Here is a 24,708-nt window from a genome sequence, read left to right on the forward strand (position 1 = left end):
GGTAATGGAGCACAGTTGTCTTGGCTTGGAACCCAATATATGTTAAGAAAGTTCATGGCAGGAAAGTTTCCTGAGCCTTCCTCTCTGTAGCCCTATGCCAAAGCCTATCTGGGGTGTTGGGTCCACAATGGGAGATGAAGTGTAGAGGGCTTCTGAGGGAGTGCAATCAGCTGAAGTCATATTTTCTTCCTAAAATCATTTAACTTAAAGAAGTTTGCAGAAATGACATTTCTCACCTCCTCCTTCTCCCAGCAACCCAAGAAACCCTATCCCATCCTACGTTGTTCAGAAGGACCTCCTGATCTGCAGGATACTTGAAATGCAGTCAAACCAACAATTCATGTCTTGCTAGAAAGGCAAATGACAGGAGCTGAAGTTCACAGAGTTTTCTTGTAAACTTCCTAGAGAGAACTCTGTGAGAGACACCCCCACTGTGCCCTGACAGGGGGAGCACATAGCTATATATTCTCCTATCTGCCTGGGCACACCATATTCATATATTTCCATCTCTTTCCACTCTATCAGCAATGTGACAACATCTACAGACTCTGACCTCCAAGCTCAAACTACATTTTAAGCTCGACCTAAGCAAGTCTTTGAAACTGAATTACCATTTTAAGTCTGCCTGAACAAAGCTGCTGTATCTGTTACTCTTCAACAAGTATTCTGAGTAAGTAAATGCTTTCTTCTTTACCTTTTACAATAATATTTTGTTTGTGCCATGAAGCATCCTGGATTACTTAAACTAAAATGCTAAGACTACCTAATCTAAGCTTCCTTTTTAGGCTGCAAAGGGATAGCAGTCTGCTGAACTCTCAAACATGCGGAAGGAAGGATAATATCTAAGAAATGTATCCTCTCCTAATGTCTGTTCATATCGCAACATGATCCAGTGAAAAATTTGGGGGAGTGCAAGTGGCTAAAAGGTTGAGGATGCAATAGGAAACTTTCCTGCCATGAACTTTCTTAAATTAAATCATCTTAGGGCTTGCACCCTTATATAAAGCGAGCTAACTGATTTGTGGTTTGCAGCCTTAGACTGCGATTGGAACATTGTTATACAAGTCAAGGTGCTCCCCAACCCAACTTTTCTTACCATAATGTTGATTTGAGGTTTATGTCTCTTGGCCAAATCAATAATGTTCACACCATTGTAATAAAGATTTTCAAAACACCCATGAAAGTTTTTCCATGGTAACAGCCCTGATTTTCCAGGTAATGGAATCCCTCCAAAGCTGAGCTTAGAAAGAGAAGAAAAATCAATAATCATATTAAGCAATTTTCTGACAATCTGCTTGCAACGTTTATGATAAAAAATGTTAACAATGGCACAGCGGTAGCTCCATATTGGTCAATTGAGAATCAATCTTTTTTTTCATTATTATTTCTTTTCAATTGTCAAATGCATTAACTTAAAATATAGGTTAAGAAACACAGCTTAGAAATCACACAAAAAGTAAGAGGCCAAAGAAATACCTTTTAAATAAATGTGATTTTATTTTCTGACAATGCTAGTTTTATTCAATCATTTCAATAAAAAAGTGCCTTTCTTTGGAAGTTAACATTTATATAACAGTACAGTGCAATCTGACAAATCTTTACTTGGATGTTAAGTCCCACTATGTTCAGTGGGGTTACTCTTAAGTAAGGATGCACTGTTCATACGTAATTCCATTTATATAAATGTCTTCTCAATCTTCCTTTATTTTCCCACATTACTTAATACTTTTTAAAATGATAAAAATTTATTTATATTATTATCATATATAATTATACTTATTTAACTTACAGTATCAGTCTTTCATGTGACCATGGCAACTACTTACCTGAAATCTATCTGAAATGTTCAAATTAATAATACAGCATAAGCACACATGTAAACAAATATATTTACTGTTATTTCTTATGTTAGCTACACATTGAAAGCATGTTCACTATGCTGCGTGCGCTAGGTTTTGCACACTGAGCTCTCGAAGTAATGGGCTCTCTCATATAGTTTAACTATAAGGGAATAGTTTTGGGTGTGGCAAGGAAGGTGTCCAGTGCCAACAGGTTGCGGGGGAAGTGGGCAAATGCCACTTAAGCGCCAAAGCTCCCATATTCCCATAAATTCATTTGATAGGATCCAGAATAACAGCAGCAATGCCCCAGTGCAAGGGGAAACTGACTCTCTTTCACAAGGACCCAACCTCACCTTGCTTTCGGCCAGAGATGGGGAACCTGTGGACCCCCAGATATTGGATTCCAATTGCCGCCATTCCCAGCCAATATGGGCAATTGTCAGGGTTGACGAAAGGTTCCCCAAAACTGCTATAGAATCACCACTTTGGCAAGCTCCAGTGCTTCTTTAAACTGTTGGTTCATTGAACAGCACAGTATCTCTTGCCTCTTCCTTCCCCAGTCCCCACATGTGACCCCCCTCCCCTCCCTGCTGTAATCAGCAGCATTGCTGGTTTACCAGCAGGTGGGGAAAGGGGTGACTGGCAAATGAAACTACCAAAGCCTCTGATTTATCTGAAATGTACACTGCACTGATGTGCAAGATGCAATCTATTATCCCCACCTAAACCTGCCTTTTATGAACTGTTGTATCTTATGGTTACCAGATTTTTTTCAATGAATCCGAGGACACTTTTATTTATTTATTTTGAAGCTGAGTGGCAACAGGGAGTCAGTAGTGGGGATGGTGAGGCAAAAGACCCTGGGCCCAAACATACATGCATATTGTATAAAGGTGCAAAGCCCTTCTTTTGCACCCTGTGAAACATAAATTCACAGTTTTTTTAAAAAAAAACCCTGGGCAATGGTGTGCTGCTCACCCGTGACTCCTGAGCCTTCCCTGATTTCCTTCCCCCTTTGTTTTGACATATCAGTGGAGGCTCGGTAGTCACGGGCGGGCGGGCATTGCTCAGGAGGGGCCAGCCTGGTAATGCAGTTGGCTCTGGCTGGCTTCAGGAGCTGCTCGCTGCCATGGCACAGGAAAAATGGCGAGTGCCACGGCAGTGAGCAGTGAGCAGCTCCTGAAGCCAGCCAGAGCCAACTGCGCTACCAGGCTGGCTCCGGGCTGCTGAGGCTGCTGCTGCCACGTTTCCCGGGGACAGATTTGCAAATCTGGGGAAATTCCGAGGACGGAATTTGTGCAGGGACAGATTTGCACATCCAGGGACTGTCCTCAGGAACCGGGGACATCTAGTAACCCTATTGTATCTGCTCTCTGTTCACATCCCCAGCAGCGGAGCACGCCAATCAGGTGCCTGGGGTGGCACACATGCCCTGCACCCAGGGATGGGGCCAGTCGCCCACGGGGGCAGGGCAGGCCAGGCCAGGATGCTCCGTGAGGCCTCCAATGAGTCTGCCTGCCTCCTCCCTCTCAGCCGCCCTATAGCTGAGGGGGAGGTGGCAAGCAGACTGTTTGGGGCAGGGTGGAGCCTGCAGGCACTCAAGCCACCGTGTCAATCCCAGGAGAAATGTGTGGCTCGGGCATGCTGCAGACCCCGTGGTGAGTGCCACCCAGCATTTTGTCACCCCCCTCAGTGGTGACACATGTGGTGAACTGCCCCTACTGCACCCCCTTCCTCCGCCCCTTCACATCCCCTGTCTCATGGCACAGCTGTACCACCTAAGTGCCAGGATGTCCCCTAGTAGAGTGTAAACAGTACAATTACAAAAGGAACATTTGGGCATTTACATCAAAGCAGAAAAGTCAAGGGTTGGCACACATGTAAGCAAAGCATTAGCAACAGTCTTTAATTTCAAGCTTCGACAAGAGTCTGAATGCTGAAACACTTCCCTAAGCAGCTCACCATCTCCTTCTGTTTCATAATTGCATTTACATAACAAAATAATAAGTCTAATAAATGAAAGATAGTTTTCACACCTCATAATCAAGGTCCAAATAATTGAATTCTCCCTTTGCATGAAAATGGTGAGTGTGTTTATCAACTGTAAAGTTCACTTGATTATTGAAATGTTCAATGAGGACTGAATGCCAATGCTGATCATCCAATAGGCTACCCAGAGTGATATTAACCTGGGCATCAGCAGAATATATTTTAGCATCACCTTCAAGAGGAGAAAAACAAACTGTTAGGTCTGTTGGAAGAAACAATGAAGACAGTGAACTTATATATATATTTAGTTAGTTAGTTAGTTTAAAATAAACAGATTACTAAGTAGGTGTGCAGTATGAATTTGCACTTGATACCTATGTTGATGAGCAAGGAAAGCTTTCCGTTAACTAATGCCAAGGTGATGTGATCTCCATTCTGTCCTTCTCTGTGTAACAGAATCCCATCTCTTTGTATCGTTTTGAACTGCAGAGAAATTATATCTTTCAGTGCTGTGGTGGATTTGGGGTTAAATCTGTAGAGTAGGAAACTCTTCCCATCAAAATCTGCCACATCAGACCCTAAGAATAACACAAACAAAGCAGTAAAAAAAATAATTATATTGAAAATGTACAATCTACTCCTTGAGTGGGAATTGAAAAATGAAGTAATAAAAGAAACAACGATAAAGTGGTCACAAGATCTGGGCAAGACAATACATTTTGATAGGTGGGGAAAATTATGGAGTGTTGACATAAATTTCACAGCTTGTTATTTGATAAGAGAAAATATAATGAAAATGTTGGTACCTCACCCCAGTAAAATTGGCAAAGATCTATAAAAAATATTCAAACCTTTGTTGGAGATGTAAAGCAGAGGTGGGAACAATGCACCATATGTGGTGGGGGTGTAAGGTGATTAAATAATTTTGGACCAAGATACATGAAGAGTTGAAAAGAATATTTAAGAGCACAATTCTCAAAAAGCCATAAGCATATCTGTTAGGCTTAATAACCAACTATATCCCCAAAGATAAAAAGAATATATTCCTCTATGTGACAACAGCGACTAGATTATTAGTGGCAAAAAAAAAAAAAAAAGGAAAACAGGGAAAATGCCAGAATTATCAGAATGGAGAATTAAGATCTGTGAGTTTATGGAGATGGCAAAATTAACGGCATCAGTTAGGAGCTGCCCCAAGCAAAAAATTAAGAGAGAGTGGGAGTGTGTGGAGATATATATGAAAAAATGTGGATATGGAAATTAAGTTTAACATAAACATAAAAGGAAAGACTCGCAAGGATACAAGATGATATTATAAAGGATATGACTACTAAGTATAAATAACTGCTAATACAACAAGAAACAAAAATACAAATGCCAATAAGATCTCACATGGGTAAGGGGGAGTCGGGGGGGAGTAGAGGGTGGTATTTGGAAATTAATTGAGAATGTGATATAAAAGTAAAATGATTGTGTTTGTAATTTGAATTATTTTGAATGATTGTGGTTGTTGAAAACATGAAAATTTCCAGATAGACTGAAGGAAGTCTGAAAGTGGAAAGATTAGAATTGGATGTATAATTCAAATGGAATGTTTTTCTTTTATTGTTAAATTTGAAAATTTTATAAATATTTTTTTTAAAAAAAAGAATGATTGTGGTTGTAAGTTTTTTCTAGTTTTTACTTCTTTTTCTGTCAGAAAAACTTTAATTTTTTAATAAATTAAAAAGAGAATAACACAAATAAAGGATCTCTTATGATGGGTTGCCAAGAAGAGAAACTGTGTGATAATCTGTGTGATAATCATTTAGCAAGTACAGTGGTACCTCGCAAGACGAAATTAATTCGTTCTGCAAGTTTCTTCGTCTTGCGGATTTTTCGTCTTGCGAAGCACGGATGCACCCTGGTATTAACGGTTTTAAGAAAAAGGAAACAAACTCGCAAGACATTTTGTCTTGCAAAGCAAGCCCATAGGGAAAATCGTCTTGCGAAGCAACTCAAAAAACGAAAAACTCTTTCGTCTTGCGAGGTACCACTGTATGAGAAATCCCAAGCCATTCTATAAGCATCATATACAAGCCAGAGTTCTGTTCCTGTATCTTGCAGTGTGGTTCTTTGTAGAACAGAGGAGAAATGTGAAGGAACAAAGCTCTGGGATTTTATTTTTTATTTTTCCCAGAGCTGGAGCAACGGCATCAGCTGGCGAGACACTAGGTAAGTGACAGACCTTCTCACAGCCGAATGATGTGATAATGAGATGCCCAAGTGTTTGTGTTGTTTGTGACAGATTAGAACAGAGGAAGTCAGAGGATGGGGGGAAATCAAACAGAGGAACCTACGGAGCTACCTAATGCCAAGTCAGATCATTGATTCATCATGTCTAGCATCTTCAACACTATCTGGCAGTGGCCCTGAGGTGTTTCAGGTAGGAATCCTTCCCAACTCTACCTGGAGACATGAGGGATTCAACCTAAGACATTTTGCATGCAGGATCTGTGCTGTACCAATGATCTACAGCCATTCCCCTACACCAGGGGTCCCCAAACTAAGGTCTGCAGGCCGGATAAGGCCCAAGGGACTCGTTTATCCAGCCTGCAGAGACACCCGCCGCCAGCTCTTACCGGCGCTGCACTGCATGGCTGCCCACTTCTGGGTCGGAGGAGCACCGGAAATAGCTTGTGCACATGCACAAGTGTTATTTGTGCATGCACAAGCATTATTTGCGGTGCACATCCTGGTCGGAGGAGCACCAGAAATAGCTTGGGCGCAAGCGTTATTTGCACATGCGCAAGTGTTATTTGCGGTGCACATCACCGTCAGAGGAGGCCCATGCGCATGCGCACAAGCTATTTCCGGTGCTCCTCCGACCCGGAAGTGCACCGAAATAGTGTGTGCACACACGTATGGGCACGTGCTCCCCTGCCCTCCAACCCACCACACGATCGGCGCAGTAAGTTTGCTGATCTCTGTCCTATACTTTCAATTTCTTCAATAGGGTTCATATTTCACACTAGCAGTTTAAATGGTGACACCTCTTTGGGAGAGTCTTTGCATCCAGTCAAGGTGAATGTGCAGTCAGAAGCAAGCATTTCAGATGGTATCACTATACAACTGGGAATAACAAAGGGGGTGGGGGAAGGTGAGAAATTTCAGTGGTTGAGAGCGAGGGAGAGAGGGGAGAAGTAATTCAATTAAAAAACTCAAAGGCCTGCTCTCATCATGCCATCCTGCACTCATTTCGGAGGGAAGAAAGGATATAAATTTAATTAACAAATAAAGTCATTAACCGGGGGGGACCCCACTTGTGGCTCCGAAACACCAAGGCAAAGCAATTACCTATTCCACATATATGAAATACTCTTATTGACAGAAGAGGTAGCAATGATTTCACCATTTAAAAAGGTACTTCACTTCTCATGACACATTATCTAGTCCCTTTCAAGGTCATATATATCCACTTGACTGGAAAGAACAGATTTTAGACCAGTAATATAAAACAGTATCTGTCACAATCTGTTACAGCCTGACTTAGAACTACACAAAGGAACAGATAGCACTCAAGTAAAGTTCATAGTGTATTCATGCTGCATAAGTAAAGAAGACAAAGGAGGTAATAGTTCTTGAGAGATACACTTATGAAATAAATGAAGATGTAGCAGACGGCCAATAATATATGAAATCATTTTCCAATTCATTGAGTGTCCTCTTTTAAGTCAATGGAAATCTGCTATCTAACTTTGCTTAATTTGACAAAGAAAAGAAAAAAATGCTCTATATTTTGGAAGCGAGCCTCTAAGAATTTCTCCTGTGCAGGCCCCACTGAAATGAACCTGTGATCTCTGAGGGATTGTGCCTAAGCTTCTTGAAAAGTTATCCATTTTGAGTGACTCATAATATTTTTAAAAAGCCATTAATATTCAGCAGAATCGCACCAATTATAAGCAGAAGGGCCTTGTTTTGAACTTAAGCTGTCAGTTGGTTTAATTCTCAGTTCTGTCACGTAAGATGAGTAAGTTTTACTTTGGTAAGGACAGTTCAAGGGAGAACATTAGGACTCCACATCAATCACTTTTTTTTAATCAGTACATTTCCACTATGAAAATTAGACCACTAAAACGGGGGCATCGAGCGAGTAACAAATTGCACGTTCAATCGATTTTAAATGTGTTGCCACCTATCCTTTGGCAGAAGGCAGCAGATAAATAAAAAGCAATCAATTAATTCATTAGTATTGATAGTTATTTGTAATCCCTACAACAGCATTCTCCAACTTTGGTTACCTTCAGAGGTTTGTGATGTGGTATCTGGAGGTTCCCAGGTAGGGCAATTCCCCCCTATCATATCATTATCATTATTAATAATTGTTTTCTTTACCTCAGACTCACATAAAATATATACCTATATGATGAACAAAATTTCAATTTAAATTGAAATAATTTAACAATGAAATCAAAGCAAAATACATAAAAGAAACAGAATGGGTTCATACTATTTCTCTACTATCCACGTTGCACAATCTGTCATCTTCTACGTTCATTTATTCAAATACATTTTTGAATATCATCCTTACTGGGTTTTCTCTTTTCTGATCAACAAATGATAAACAAATAAATATGCATTTATTTACGGAAACAAACTTTTTAGGCTCAATACATGGTATAAGAAAATACAAAGTTTTCCCCCTCTTTCCTAAGGATTATTTCAAGTTTTGTCTGAAAACCATGAGAAATATTTCAAAAAGTAAAATAAGCAATGATTTCCAAAACTCTGATAATCAAGGATTAATGTTTGCCTCACATGCCCTCCTTCAATTCTAGTTTGCTAGATAACTCTTAACTACAAATAAAACAACCCTCAAAACCTAAATTGCCCAGAGCAGTCTCTGGAGATGTATGGAGGCATTGTACAAGAGTGCATGGAAAGATATTAAGTTCTGCCATTTGTGTACTGACCAAACCAACCAACAGGAGGTGTGGGTGGGGCAAACAGATCGCTTTGCAGAAACCTCTGTCTTTGCCCTCCATTCCTCCTTTCCTTCAAAAATCAGCACAAGAGTCTTTGGTAGGGTGGATGCAGGTTGATGCTCCTACAACTATTTCTTTGTTATTTTATTTCGGCAATTTGTATGTTGCCTTTTAGGATCATCGTTCTACCCAAAGTGATTCACAACTGAACAATAGAAAACAGAATTAGCTACGTGTACTGGACATAGAAACGTGCCCCAAACCATTTCCTATCAAATAATTAAGAAGAGACATTAGAGGAGATGATTTTTGGTGACATTGGTTTGGCTGTGGTGTAGGGCTTTGAATGTACAGTGGTCCCTCAGGTTAAGAACTTAATTCGTTCCGGAGGTCTGTTCTTAACATGAAACTGTTCTTAACCTGAAGCACCACTTTAGCCAATGGGGCCTCCCGCTGCTGCTAAGCCGTCACTGCATGATTTCTGTTCTCATCCTGAAGCAAAGTTCTTAACCCAAGGTGCTATTTCTGGGTTAGCGGAGTCTGTAACCTGAAGCGTCTGTAACCTGAGGTACCACTGTATTTGCTTTCTGAGGAGGCTGAGGGGTTTGTCAGTGCCTTTCCTTTCCTTCAGCAAACCATCTCACCGGCACAGTGGTACCTCTGGTTATGTACTTAATTTGTTCCGGAGGTCCGTTCTTAACCTGAAACTGTTCTTAACCTGAAGCACCACTTTAGCTAATGGGGCCTCCTGCTGCCGGCGCAGCTTCTATTCTCACTCTGAAGCAAAGTTCTTAACCCAAGGTACTATTTCTGGGTTAGCGGAGTCTGTAACCTGAAGCGTATGTAACCTGAGGTACCACTGTATTCTGTGCTCTGCTGCCTTCCCCAGTGTCCGCACTTCAGTTAAAACCCAGGGGAAGACATGATAATGTAACACTAGCCATGGGCCTCCCCCCCCCCACCAAAAAAAAATCAGGAAATACAAGCAGGCAAGGAGGCTGGAGGCACTGGGGAAAAGATTATCGGCAAGAAAAGCAGATCACCCTCAACCCCCTTGCAATACCAAAAGCAAGATCAAAACCCGAGAGCCTCTGGAAGTCTAAAGAAATTCTCAAATGCCTCGAGAAGGAGGCAGAAAACAAATGGACGTATCCTTCACAGGGGAAGAAAACGTTGGAGACATCAACAGATTTTGGTACGGCACTAGTTTCCTTTCACACAAAGCTCATCTCGTGGAAGACGCTCCCTGCTAGAGGAATAGCGGACCACTCTGCTTCCAGAATGTGTGCATTGGATCTGAACCATACTTGGAACAGAAAGCCTCTCCTCCTCCCAGAGGGGAGGTGTTGTGGGCGGGGAGCCCATCCCGCGTCAGCAGGGGGTCGTATTCGGCTCCCTGCGTCATTTTCCCGGCTGCCGTGACACACCCGTCAGGCCAGCCAATAGGGTTGGCTCAGGGGCGGGCTCTAGCCGGATTCAAGTGGCCGTAGCATCCCCGCACCTCATTCGGTTTCCTGGAGTCATCAGATCACCTGCCCGTCCTCCCTTTAGGTCATATTTATGCTCTTGACCTTGCTATGGACTTTGGTTGGTTGCCCTGGTAGATCAGGGGGCCTGGTAGGAATTTTTATCCATTTGGAAAATTGGCACCAGCCTCTTGGTGTCTCGCCTGCCACATAGCAAATCGTCACAACTTTTCCGGTATTGGCGGTTAGGCATTGGAATATGTGTTGTGTGTTGGTAGGCGGGGTGTGGCCATCACCTACCCCTCCCCTTTTGGGTATTCTGTTAAAGGAATCCGGTGGTTGTGGATCCTGTCTGATACCCTGCTGGTGGCTAGGGCCATGGCACGACTCCCGGTGACATCAGGGGAAGCTTCCAGTTGTATTTACACCAACAAGCTCCTCCCACTGATTGTTAACCTTCAAATGCCCCCCTCCCGCTGCACGGGGTGGGGTCGTATATAGGTTGTTTGATCCAGTGCCTAAGCCAATACCCCTCACATGCTGTAACCAATAAAGTTGTGGCCTTCTTTAGCCCATTAACCTAAAATACATGTGTCCTTGTGTCTTATTTACAGTGGTGCCTCGCAAGACGAAAAGAATCCGTTCTGCGAGTCTTTTCGTCTTGCAAAGCAAGCCCATTAGCGGATTAGCGGATTAGCGCTATTAGCGGCTTAGCGGGCTTAGCGGATCAGCTGATAAGCGGCTTAGCGGATCAGCTGTTAAGCGGCTTAGCGGATCAGCTGTTAAGCGGCTTAGCGGATCAGCTGTTAAGCGGCTTAGCGGATCAGCTGATAAGTGGCTTAGCGGATCAGCTGATAAGCGGCTTAGCGGCTTGGGGAAAAGGGGGGGGGAGGAAAAAACCCCGCAGGAACTCGCAAGACATTTTCGTCTTGCGAAGCAAGCCCATAGGAAATTCGTTTTGTGAAGCACCTCCAAAACAGAAAACCGTTTCGTCTAGCGGGTTTTCTGTCTTGCGAGGCATTCGTCTTGCGGGGCACCACTGTACCCCTATGCAAGTTGCGGGTCCTCGATTCACAATTGCTCTTGGCCTGAATGGCTGAAGCCTGCCACAAACTCTGCGAAAAAGGAAGCTGTTGCAAAAGTGCTTGCTCAGAACTTTTTAGCAGGGCCTGACATCAAGCTTTGCCTCACGTTCCTCAGCCTGCCTTTCTTGCTCTGCTTGTCCTGTGCCCTTGTCAACGCACTCCTTGATCCCGCTGCCTGATCTGAATTCCCTACTGATACCGTGTCTCGTAGATTTCCTAAAAATAACATCCATGACTCTAATCAGGCAAATGTTTCTCATGCCCCAATGAGTTCCTGACAGCCTGAAAGTCTCCCCTACTTTGAGAAAAGTGACATTTCACTTCATAGCACAGCTGTGGAAGACATCACAACTGCATGCTGTACTGGATTGCTTGAACTGCTTTGCCGGAGAAAGGGCAATATGCTCCTGCTTACGGTTTCTCCCCTCTCGCAAAAACAACAGCACCCCATATACAACTTTGCGAGCAGGTTTTTAACACATCCCCTTCTTTATTCCTCCTACACAGTTCTGGTTGCTGGGGTACCCAGCAGCTGTTTTAATAATAATTGTAATGGTTATAGGTGTTGCTCGTGCGTAAGTTGCTGCCACTCCTGGCTAGGTTGCCTGGTTAAACCTTTTCTGTCTGGACAGCCCTTCACTTCGTGGCTGTTTCAGTCACTAGCAGAATCCGTCAGTGGGTGTTTCTTGAACCTCTTCCAGCAAAGAAGTTCTTTGATGCCAAGTCTTCGCCTACTCTCCCTGCGTGGAAGTCTTCTGCGCAGGGTGGCTGTGGGCAGCGGAGGACCTGTGCTCTCCCTGCTGGTCTCCGGCGAGAAGTCCTGGAGCCCCCTCGCCGATTCCCCCATCTGCCCCCCTTTATCCCTGGTGTTACGCTGATTTCCTTCCCCAGCCGATGAGCTGCCTCACTCCCTGCTGGGCCCTTCTCCAGCATCGCTTTGGAGCCTTGCCTCCGCCTCTAGCTCCGATGGCAGTTCCCTGACAATAACGATCATTAATAATTTTATTTTTTGTACCCCGCCCAGCTGCCTGGGTTGTATTTGAAAAACTTCTTTCAGAACAACTTTCTATTCCTTTTGTCTTGCCAAATCAAAATTCTGGTTTTGCATGAAATCAGGGTGGGGTTGGAGAGCAAAAGCAAAGAGAAAATAGCAGGAGAGGGTGGCTTCAGAACTGGGTGGAAGCTGAAAAGGGTACGTAGCAATTGCAATGTATGGAAGCCTTCTCCCAGCATTTTAAAAGCCCCCGGGACAGCGGAGACTTCTCCGCTGTCCCAGGCGATCCGCTGTCCCAGGCAAAGCCTTCGCTGCCGCCGGCCAGCATTTTAAAATCGCCCCGGGACAGCGAAGGCTTCGCTGCCGCCGGCCAGCATTTAAAAATCGCCCCGGGACAGCGGAGGCTTTGCTGCCGCCCGCCAGCATTTTAAAATCGCCCGGGACAGCGGAGAAGTCTCCGCTGTCCCGGGGGCTTTTAAAATGCTGGCGGGCGGCAGCAAAGCCCTCCTGTCCCCGGAGCTTGCGGGGCGGGAGGTGGGGAGAAGGGCTTTTCTTCCCACCGCCAGCCTTCAGAACAGCCATCTGAAAGCTGGCGGTGGGAAGAAAAGCCCTTGTCCCCCCCCCCAGCCTTCAGAAGAGGTCAGGGGACAGACTGTCCCTGGACCTGGTCTGAAGGCGGTTTCCATAGGAACACATTGATTGATTTTCAATGCATTCCTATGGGAAACCGTGCTTCGCAAGACGAAAAACTCGCAAGAAGAAAAAACTTGTGGAACGAATTAATTTCGTCTTGCGAGGCACCACTGTAGTTGCATGAGGTGTATCAGGATGCTATCAGCGGCTCCCAGCTAGTTGCCCAGGAAAGTATAAAGGCAAGGAAAAGTTTATTGCAGTCCTTTTTTTATTTCAATCTTTACAGAGAGAGGCTATAGAACCCAGCCTCTTGGGTGATGGCACTGTCCTGAGTGAATCTCTCCCCCCCCCCCTTCTCTCCCACTTCCGAATTCATCACTTCTACGGGCGCTGCTACATGCCCTCTGTCTTTGAGCTCTTTGCTCTCCTACTTTCAAGGCTCGCCGGGTTCTGGGAGATGGTGGGTTGCCTTGTGCCCTCTTTCCAGGAAACATCCTCTTTTTCAGGTGTAAAATTTCTGTCGGGGTGGATTTTTTAAATTTGCCAAAATGTCTCTGGCTATACTTTCTGGATGAGACATAGACATAACTGGTGGTTGAAGACTTGCTTTCCTCTTCTCTTCTCCTGCCCTGCTCCCCGGCAATATTTCACACTTTCTATAGCAGACGTATAGTAGGGATATTTAAAATCAGAGTTGTCATAGTGTCCTCTTTTGTGCTCTTCAAAATATGGCAACCCTGCAGAGCTAATTTGGGAACTATGCATGTGTATTCTGTTTCACTTAAATTAAGATTACTGATATATACTTCAATTCATTATATGGTGTAATTGACCTCAATGTGCAAATATCAAGATAATAATGGGGGGGGGTTATGCTGTTAGGATACAGAACTCTCACACAAATATCTTTATTTCCATTAAAGGCCAATTAGCAGGATCCCCCCCCCCCATTTAGAATGCACCTGTAGATTTCAATTATGTGATTCATCTCAAAGAAAAGGCATCACTTACTGTAAGCACAGCCATAGACTTCGATCCTCATTCCAATCCTGCCATTGCGGTTCCAATCCAAAGGGACAAACCGCAGAAATCTTGCTTTGATGGAATGTTGGAGATTATAAGTTACCACAGTGTCTGCATTGGTGTTTCCTGAAAAAGCCTGAAAAGGACAATTTAAAAGTCAGCATTTGCTGTATGGCTTTATTTCTTAAACCTTGACATGGAAACTTTTTTTCCTTGTACGCTCTGAGAACCTGTGCTAAAAGCTCAGTGAGGTGTAACTGTTCTCCTGTAAGATGTCTCATTGCGTAGATATAACCCCAGACTTAGATCTGGTTCAGATGATCACATCAAACAGAGTTCATCTGACTGAGAACGCACCACAGTGAACATTCTTGGGTTTCTACCCTCTCCCGCTCCACCTTTCAAAACGTGGGCAATGGACGAGAGGGAAAGCTTCTACTTTCACTGTTAAGGGCAAAACATAACTATCATATGATGTCGAAACTCAGGAAACTGTGGGTTTCTTCTAACCAAAGTTAGATGACAAACCAGAATCAGAAACCGTAGCTGAAGCCCACTGGGTTTAAACTATCTTTGATTAGAGCAAACCTCAGTTTCTCACTCAGATGTAACAGAATTGTGATTTGTTCTTAAAGTGAATTTTCATTCACACATGACTGAGAAGGAGTGGGTAAAAGGAAGATATGAGCCTTAGGTCATGCTATGGTTTACTTGATCACCTGAGATGAATAATAGAATATGTTTTTTCCCCCTCTGAAACATGAAATATTCTTATTCTTTTCTTTTTAAAAATGCATTGATGTCAATGGGAGTAGGACCTCGTCCACTCTCATTTTGCATTTTCTTTAATATGTGGCAGTAAAGGAATGAAGCCATTTCGTGTTTTATTTTTGGATTGTAATTTGATTGCTTTTTGTTTTAGTTGATTTTCTGTCTGGAAGTATCAACTTTTCAGCCTAGTTCATTTAACCTAACACTTAAGTGACAAACGAAAATTTATGCAAGAAAAGGGTGAGCACAGTGATTTTCCAATAGAATGATGTGTTAGGACTAGAGAGAATGGCATTTTCAGTTTCATAATACTTTAAACATTGCAAAAGAATGTTAAAGGGGGTGTATGCATGAGAATGTGGCTAGGGATCCACACAGCCCTCCTTCCAGGTCAACCACGCAATCCAGATCTGCTTCAAAATAAATTTATGGGGCAGGGCTAATGTTTAACTGGGTTAGAAAAACTGAGTTTGAATCATCTTCTTACCAACTGCAGGGTGCAGCGTACTGCTTTGTTTACTGGAGTGTTAAAATCTCCTTTGCACATTCTAAGGCAGAGGGCCTTTTTGGTAGTGGCGCCCACCCTGTGGAACGCCCTCCCATCAGATGTCAAAGTAATAAACAACTACAGTCATACCTTGGGTTACAGACACTTCAGGTTGCGGTTTGTTGGGTTACGGACCTGCCGAAACCCAGAAGTACCGGAATAGGTTACCTCCAGGTTTTCGGGATTGTGCATGCGCAGAAGCACCGAACCGCAACCCGCGCGTGCACAGACGCACCACTGCGGGTTGCAAACGCTGCAGGTTGCGAACGTGCCTCCCACACGGATCACGTTCGCAACCCGAGGGTCCACTGTATTGGATGTTTAGAAGACATCTGAAGGCAACTCTGTTTAGGGACGTTTTTAATGACTGGTGTTTTCATGTACCGTATTTTTCGCTCTATAAGACGAACTTTTCCCCTCCTAAAAAGTAAGGGGAAATGTGTGTGTGTCTTATGGAGTGAATGCAGTGCTCCCGCTGTGCTTAAGAGGCTGTGCATTGCTTTTGCTGAAGCCAGAAGAGCAAGAGGGATCGGTGCACATGCAAAGCCTCTTGAGCGCAGCGGGAGTGCTCCTGCCTCTTCACTCAAGAGGCTTTGTGTTGCTTTCGCTGCTTCTTGTTTTCCTCCTCTGAAAACTAGGTGCGTCTTATGGTTAGGTGCGTCTTAGAGAGTGAAAAATATGTTATTTTTAATCTTTTGTTGGAAGCCGCCCAGAGTAACTGGGGAAATCCAGCCAGATGGACGGGGTACAAATAATAAATTATTATTATTATTATTATTATTATTATTATTATTATTATTAGGCCCAGCAATAAAGGAGAAAATAAAACCTCCTCTCCTTTTGTTGCTGGCTCTCATTTATGCTGGGCTGCAGGTGAGGTGGCATGACAGAAGTTGAATCTTGGCCAGGGAGCAGGGAATCATAGCCTGCTGAGCCCAGACTGTGCTGTTTGTGGTCGTAACCCAGGTAGTTGTCTCAGCAAGGTGGCCATGGAAACAGTCGCAAAGAGGCCTGGTGGGGAGCTAATTGTGGAGGAGGGTTTTTGGGATTCCATCCTGCTGGGCGTTTGGCTCAGTTCGGTTTGGGATTCAGCTGGGGCACAGTCCACAAGTGTCCTGTGAAAAAATGGGACATCCCTTTTTTTCATGCGACAACATGGTGGCCGCAGTGGTCAGGTGACTCACACGGGAGCGTGGGCGGGAAGATGCGTGTCTTGGTTTCGGGACTCAAAGATGTTAGAGGTATGCCAGTGCGCACAACATCTGTGCGACCTAAAAATAGTCAAATGGATACAATGAAACGCTCTTTAATTCTAGAGCCCAGCTGTGCCTTCCATCCATCATGTCAAAGCCTTGTTGTGAATGCCAGGCTTGGACTGTTTGAAGCTCTCAAGCAACATGCAGTGGGGGTCATAATCAAGCACACAGGGAAATAAAAACTCCGCAGCAACTTTTTCTCTATCTATACACTGCTTATCTCTGCTTCTATTTCCTTTGGCAGCTAATTGTTGCTAAGTGTTGAGAGGAGTAGCTATCAAGGAGAGATAAGATCAGCAGAGATAAAGAATGGATGGCTGGAGATGGGTGATCCAGGGCTTCTGCCTTTCTGTGTGCTTATCTGCAATCCTGTTTGTTTTCATTGTTTCTGGCGGTGAGTTCTAGCATTCTTAACACTGATGTTTACTTTTGACATAATAAATGTAGAATAGTCAGGTTTGAACAGAGGTTGCTTAATTATCCTCAATGCCTTTTTGCCGTGAATTCCAGAGGTGACAATGAACGTGGCTTATTTAAAGGGCACATGCATTGTTCTTGCAAACAATATGGCTTTATACTTTTTATGTTCTAACACATACAAGTGTTTTCCCAAATGGAAAGAGAAGCTCTTTGGCCCATCGCAGGTGGTTCCCCACCACAGGGCACCAAGCCAGGTGGGGACAAAATTGAGAAGATCCATAATTGAGAAGATCCATTTGGGGGAACAGAATTTTGCTCTTGTTCAAGGTACAATATTACAAAAGATTAGTAAAAGCTGCCCATGATGAGAGTGGATGCCATGGAAATGCCTGCTTGCATGGGAGATTAATAATAATAATAATAATAATAATAATAATAATAATAATAATAATAATAATGATAATAATGCTCTTCCTTCCAGATAAATCTCATGTAACCTTAATAAACTTCCTATTGCATCGAATTCAAAAGGAAATACTTCAGTCCATTTTCTACTCATAACGACCAGTTCCATTGTCTAAAAATGAACTATCCAACATTGTTCTAAATATTTGTTCAATATATGTGAGAGGTATTTTACACTTTTTAGAATTCAATTGTTCATTGAATAAATGCTCAATTTAATCACAAGAGTATCTTTTCATATGAAAATCAATTTGTGATTCTATGATTTAAATTATCATCATCTCCAGTATGTTTCTATTGCCACAAAATCCACTTTCAGCCAGAGAGTGCAATTATTATTATCTAAATGAAACGAAGGATATGTTTGCTAATGCATTTGGTACTGGCATTTCTCATTCCATCTTTCTCATGCAGCAAAGTTGGGTTTATATAGCTAATCACATAAGTATCTATAATATCATAGCACTCTCCACCCCTCCCTTCAAGATACTAAAAATCACGGAACAGCTTGTGAACGTGGCAGTTAGTGCTAACCTATAACACTAATAGGTGTTAGAACTAAATCTTTAAAGGCAGTCAATTGCAAGTCTTGCTACTATTCTGAGTGAAGAACACAGACACACAGGAAGCACTGAAGGTCAGAGGCTGGTTTTTTATTGGCTCCCAGGAAAGTCTCTGGCAAGAGACTACGATTTGAGGGGTGTGGGGAGACAGAGTATTTGTTATTATCTCTGCTGCTGTGCTGCTGTGGCGCTGTGGGTTAAACCACAGAGCCTAGGACTTGCCTATCAGAAGGTCGGCGGTTCGAATCCCCGCGATGGGGTGAGCTCCTGTTGCTCGGTCCCTGCTCCTGCCAACCTAGCAGTTTGAAAGCACGTCAAAGTGCAAGTAGATAAATAGTTACCACTCTGGCGGGAAGGTAAACGGCATTTCCATGCGCTGCTCTGATTTGCCAGAAGCGGCTTAGTCATGTTGGCCACATGACCCGGAAGCTGTATGCCAGCTCCCTTGGCCAGTAAAGCAAGATGAGCACCGCAACCCCAGAGTCGGCCACGACTGGACCTAATGGTCAGGGGTCCCTTGACTTTTACTATGAGAAACAATTAACAGCAAAAACATTTTGTTCATACCAAAGGGGCAATTAGTATTTTGTCACTGATCTTAATTCAGGGAGTTGGAGCAAAGGGAGTTCACCTATTATTCTATCCCCCCTCCCCATTTTTGCTCCTTCCATAGTCCATTAGAATTACTCATGGTTTCACTGTTTTAAATTTTTATATTAAATATTGTTCAACTGACCATTCTCTTTACCATAGTACGGTCTTATTCTCTCACAACTGCGGAAAATTTACAATCCTACCAAGCCTTGAACCTGCCATGCACTCCCACAGAGTTGAACGCCACTAAATTATACAGACAGAATATTTACTACACTTCAGAGTGTTAGAATACAATCTGTCGTGTAATGACACAAAGCAGGTACATAAAACATGTTGTCTTTGAAAAGCAGTTGGTGTTCCACATGCCCAGCATAAAAGCAGACAAAATGATAACTTAGTTATCATCACAGTTTTGAAATATGTCACTCTTTTGCGGCTTAAAAAGAACAGACAGTGGTAACACTCAGAGTAGTACCAAAGAACTACCCTTGCTGCAAATATGTCTTTAGTCAGCCTACTGCTTCTGGCTAATAATTTCATTCCCAAAACCAAATGCTGTAACTTATTAGTGCTGTTATAATAATTCTAAGGTCCCAAATATAAAATAAACATTCCTAAATGTACAAGGCAAATACATATATAAGTATACAAACTACATGTCTGAAATAGTACAGGAGAGCAATCCTGAAGTCATTTTGACTCTCCCAAACCATTCTGACTCTCCCAAATTGACCTCAACTATTTCTCTGCAAAATATGGTCTGAAGCTCAACATAAAAAAAACGAAGATCATGGCCACTGGTCCCATCACCTCCAGGCAAATAGGAGAAGAAATGGAGGCAGTGAGAGATTTTACTTTCTTGGGCTCCATGATCACTGCAGATGGTGACAGCAGCCACGAAATTAAGAGACACCTGCTTCTTGGGAGGAAAGCAATGACAAACCTAGACAGCATCTTAAAAAGTAGAGACATCACCTTGCCAACAAAGGTCCGTATAGTAAAAGCTATGGTTTTCCCAGTAGTGATGTATGAAAGTGAGAGCTGGACAATAAAGAAGGCAGATCGCCGAATAATTGATGCTTTTGAATTATGGTGCTGGAGGAGACTCTTGAGAGTCCCATGGACTGCAAGAAGAACAAACCGATCCATTCTTAAGGAAATCAGCCCTGAGTGCTCACTGGAAGGACAGATCGTGAAGCTGAGGCTCCAATACTTTGGCCACCTCATGAGAAGAGAAGACTCCCTGGAATAGACCCTGATGTTGGGAAAGATGGAGGGCACAAGGAGAAGGGGACGACAGAGGATGAGATGGTTGGATAGTGTCTTCGAAGCTACAAACATGAGTCTGACCAAACTGCGGGAGGCAGTGGAAGACAGGAGTGCCTGGCGTGCTCTGGTCCATGGGGTCACGAAGAGTCAGACACGACTAAACGACTAAACAACAACAACAATTTCTCTGCAAGGAGGAAGGAAATGGGAAAGTCTGTTTGCTTACCTGTTGTAAGGGCATATTTGTGTATGAATAGGGTGAGCCTGTGACCTGGATTCAGAAACTAAAGCATTTACCATCACAAAAGAATGGCCAAGCTGCCCAGGTAAAGCAACCAGTGACCATTAACAAATATCCTGGCAAACATGAGTTCTGCTGTAAACTGCCTCCTGTGATGTATTTCTGCTGTAGACTGCCCCCTTCTGTGATGTATGTATGATGTTTTGGGAGGTGGTCTTGAGCTATAGGGTGGGCAATTTCAAAAGTCTATATAAGGGCTTGTGCACCATTTTTCTTGGTTCCTCCTCCCTCCTGCATGTGGTGAGTGAGGACCCTGTTGCAACAGTTAATAAAGATCAGGCTTACTAGCTGCTTTGCTTCTCAATATCCTCTGGCTGGCCTCTGTTATTTTCTCCTACTGATAGGGAACCAACTTAAAGACTCTATACAGGCTCTTGGATACTCCATAAGGGGAAAGGAGCAGGTTTTTTCTTCTAACAGTGCAATAAATAAATCTCTAATTTGCATGGAACTCTTGTTAATTCCAGTGAGACTTGGACAAGACTTGTACCCGATACATTTCCCCTTATTCACACAAAACAATATGGAAGTAATGATCTAAAACTTATATACTTGGAAGTGATAATCTAATGACCTAAACTGTGCTGATCACACCACAGATTGACTAATTTAATTTTATGCTCCCTACACAACAGCCTTGTGACAATCTTTATATTACATAACTCAGACCTGTGTTTGTCTGAAATCTTGTGTACAGGGACAATTCTTAAAACTGTTCAGTTTCAATAGGTTTCAAACTGCCTGGAAGAGCAATCCAAACTATAGGAGGCCAGTATAATTTATGTCAGGTAGATTATGCCACTGCAATTTCCCCCTATTCCAAACTCAATTCAGAAGCTGGGCTACCGCAGGCTGAGCCAAACTGAGCCTGGGAAAACACGCATTAAAAATAGGCTAATGCTATACTTTTTGCAAATGTAAATTCCATATGTGTCCATTCTGAGCTAAGTTGCTCACTGCCCTGCCTGGACTTAACCCAAGCTCTACTGAGCAGGGTTTGGCTGAGCTATGATGAAGGACTTATATCTCCGTGGTATATCTCTGAAAGAGCCAAGTTGAAGGACTTCAGTTGGCAAAGCCACAGCTGATCCCAAACTCAGCCAGAGATCTGCCTATTCCAAACTCTACTCATCCTGATGGATTTTGGGTTTGCTCTGCTCCCTATTCAGAATTTGGTTGATCTGATTGACATCATATGCCTTTTTAAAATGTGGCCCTTTGGGGGGGGAGGGGTGTTATCGGGTTGTTTTTATTTTGATTATATATATCATAATACTTCTCAAGTACAGCACCCCCCAAAATTTTTTTAGAAATGGCTGTTATGTATCACAAAGCAAAAAAGGTAGAACTGAAAAAGGTGGTGAGATCTAATGACTTCTGTACAATGTGGTATATCCTTTTAAGCGGTAATTCATGCATTTCTGAATCATTTCTGAAAGCATTACAGTCAATAATCTCTCCTTTTCTTCGCAATTACTATTGAATTCTGTGACACTTAAACAACTTCAATGAAACACTTTTTTTTTATGAAAAGCAAATGCTTTTTTCAATAAACAGAATTGTCAGAAAAGTTCACCTAAAGCGATATTACACTATGATAATGGGTGTTTCTGTTCAAATAAAAAGACCAAAGCATTTTGAGGTAAACAAAAAACCATTTGGATAAGAGTAGCAGTATTTCTTAGTGGGGCTCAGAAAATCATTTTTTGTTATTTTTACAGCACACAATCACCATGGTAGGCTTCAGAAGGAATGAGGAGATTTTCCTGAATTGACTTTTGCATTGTCAGCCAACATAATTCATGACTTAGACATGGTCAATAGGCCAAAGTCAGGCATGCTTGTATTTAAGAAGCTGTTAATTTTGAAAGCATATTGTTGCCATTCCCTTTGGATATGCAATTTCACACAGCAGAATGACTATAGATTTAGACGGATAGCTTGCATGCCGTATTTCCTACTTGAAGATTCCTCACCTATGACCTCATGGCAGAACAGCCTCATCAGTATCAATCTTGCTTCACTCCATCATTTTTCTGATGACTGATGCATCACCTCCCAGAGATGCTTGAGGAATTCAGCAGTTTTGAATTCCTAGATGAAATCACTTGACCCATATGTTCAGATCAGAGCATAGCCATGAATCAGATTTCACACTTTTGCAGTGCAGATCTCAACACTTTTAAGTACAAAAATATGCATCTAAATACTTATTATGAGAGATCATTCACATTTAAATATCCTCTCTATATATTTATAAACTGAACTTTCATAGAAAATATCGCAAGGTGGTGGGCAATGTAAAAACAAATACTGCAATAGCAAAAACATCTCTAATGTATCAATGCAAACACCAGTGGCTTACAATGTATCAAATAATATCAAAATTATGTGAGTGTGTGAGAGTCAGGAGCTCAGTTCACACATTCTTTTTCAGATCTTTTTGGACCGGGCTGAACCTTGGAAGATAATTGATTCCTTTGTGAAAAGAATATAATTGCCTAGATGTTTACCTTTTAACAAACTCAGCACTTTGTTTGTGTGCCAATGCCCCTTTCGATCGTCAGGAGGAGGGGGGGTTGTGGGATCACAACCCCGCCCACACTCGCTCTCGCGAGGCTGGCGTTAGCCTCGCGGGAGACAGGGATTCCCCCAATTAGCATACCCTGTGGCGCCAGCCAATCGGCTGGCGGCAGGGGCGGGCCTTCGTAGGGCCACTTAAGGTCAGGGCAGCCCCTGGCTCGCCCCCTTTCTTCCCTGGAGACGACGCGGTTTCCCACCCACCCGCCCTTTAGGTTTTGCCACTGACCTTGCTATGGGCTTCGGCTGGTCGCCGCAAGGGGCCTGGTAGGAGTTTTTCCATTTGGCTAATTGGCTGGTTTTGTGAGCCACTTGGTTTTTTCGCCTACCTCGTAGCAAATCGTCACAACTCCCTCGGTTTTGGCGGTAGGCATTGGCCGGGGTATTGTCATGCAGATGAGGTTGGGGGGGAGGAACGCCATCACCTCCCCCAATGCTTGAAGGGTAGTTCGTTAAAGGACTTCGAGGGGTGACGCCTCGTCCGAAACCTACGGAGGCTAGGGCCTAAAGCGCGCCCCCGAGCGGTAACCCCTCGGGGAGCGCCTAGGGATATGCATCTCGGGTGGCTCCCCCTGTTGGTGTTTAACCCTTCCCGGTCAGACCGGATAGTCGGTTAGGGCCAATGCCTAAAGCCAATACCCTTCTTTCCTGTAATCAATAAAGTTGTGGCCATTTTCGCCCATTAACCTAAAACTCTGTGTCCGTTGTCTTCATTTATTCCACCTGTGGGGGGGAGGGAATAGCCACACAACAGACAACCCTGAACCATCACAGTCCATTCCCAGAAGCTTTAGAGGGAGGAAAACCCCAACCAATTTTTTCTTGAGTCAAGAAGCAGCAGACTCCAAGTAAAAGTGTGGTCGTTTTGAGCTATCAAGCTCACTCTATGGAATCTCTCGTTCGCACCGACATCAGAGGCACAGTTGGTGTTGACATGAGAGAGAGCTTTTTCCACAGCTGCTCCCATATTGGGGAATTCCCTCCCAAGAGAGATTAGATTGGCTTCCTTTTTCTTATCTTTCCACCAGCAGTCTAAGACTTTCCTATTCAGGCAGACCTTTGAAAACTAAGGTGTAGATGGGTTGTTTGGGGTGTTAGGTGAGGGATAGTAGGTAAAAAAAGGTAAAGGACGCCTGGACACTTAAGTCTAGTCAAAGGTGACTCTGGGGTTGCAGCGCTCATCTTGCTTTCAGACCAAGGGAACTGGCGTTTGTCCACAGACAGCTTTCTGCTGTGGACAGCATGACTAAACCACTTCTGGCACAACCATGATAGTAACCAGAGTGCACAGAAACATTGTTTACCTTCCCGCCACAGCGGCACCTATTTATCTACTTGCACTGGCATGCTTTTGAACTACTAGCTGGGAACTCACCATGTTGCAGGGATTTGAACCACCGACCTCCTGATTGGCAAGCCCAAGAGGCTAAGTGGTGACACATTGTGCACCTTCTGGGGTAGCTTGCCCATGCTTGGTCCCCACCCTGCACTCAGCTCTCACTTGTAGTTCCTAGAAGCAGTCACCATGTGACAGCCACACCCCAGGAATGGCTTCGACTGGCCAGCTAAACCAGGTGGGGGTAGCTGGTGGGTCTGAAATCCTTCCTTAGTGAATTAGGGACTTTCCCAGCATGCAAAGCCAGACTCAGGTGGATGAGACCAATAGTAGGTCCAATCAACAAGAGGGTGGTTTCTGCTCATGCTGTAGAGGGAAGTGAGGGGCAGATGGAGCTAATCATCTTGGGAAGGTAGTCCATGTAGGTGAAGGAAAACTCTGATCTTAAATCTCTGTTGCCTTGTGGGATAGCTTTGGGAGAAGATAAGGCTAAGGAGTAAACCTTACACAAATCCAGAATGGAGTCCCTAAGATGGTTGGGTGGTGAGGGCCTTGCAGAGCCAGACAGAGGCCTGGGCCAGGTAGATAATGTGCCCCTGCTTTTTTTA

General features: G+C 43.5%; 1 protein-coding gene across 5 annotated transcripts in view; it reads right to left on the reverse strand.

The window, feature by feature from the left end:
- The window catches only part of CNTNAP4 (contactin associated protein family member 4), a gene marked incomplete at its 5' end in the record, with an annotated part of 472,706 nt that overhangs the window by 95,221 nt on the left and 352,777 nt on the right, over positions 1-24,708 (reverse strand). For all 5 annotated transcript variants that reach the window (XM_081930406.1, XM_081930404.1, XM_081930403.1 and 2 more), the window contains 4 exons: positions 1,097-1,240; positions 3,878-4,062; positions 4,205-4,408; positions 13,984-14,131. In XM_081930406.1, the coding sequence (XP_081786532.1) occupies positions 1,097-1,240; positions 3,878-4,062; positions 4,205-4,408; positions 13,984-14,131 (681 nt within the window). The remainder of the gene's footprint in view (positions 1-1,096; positions 1,241-3,877; positions 4,063-4,204; positions 4,409-13,983; positions 14,132-24,708) is intronic.

The sequence above is a fragment of the Podarcis melisellensis genome (assembly GCF_964234715.1).
Source record: "Podarcis melisellensis genome assembly, chromosome: 11".
Taxonomy (NCBI): Eukaryota; Metazoa; Chordata; class Lepidosauria; order Squamata; family Lacertidae; genus Podarcis; species Podarcis melisellensis.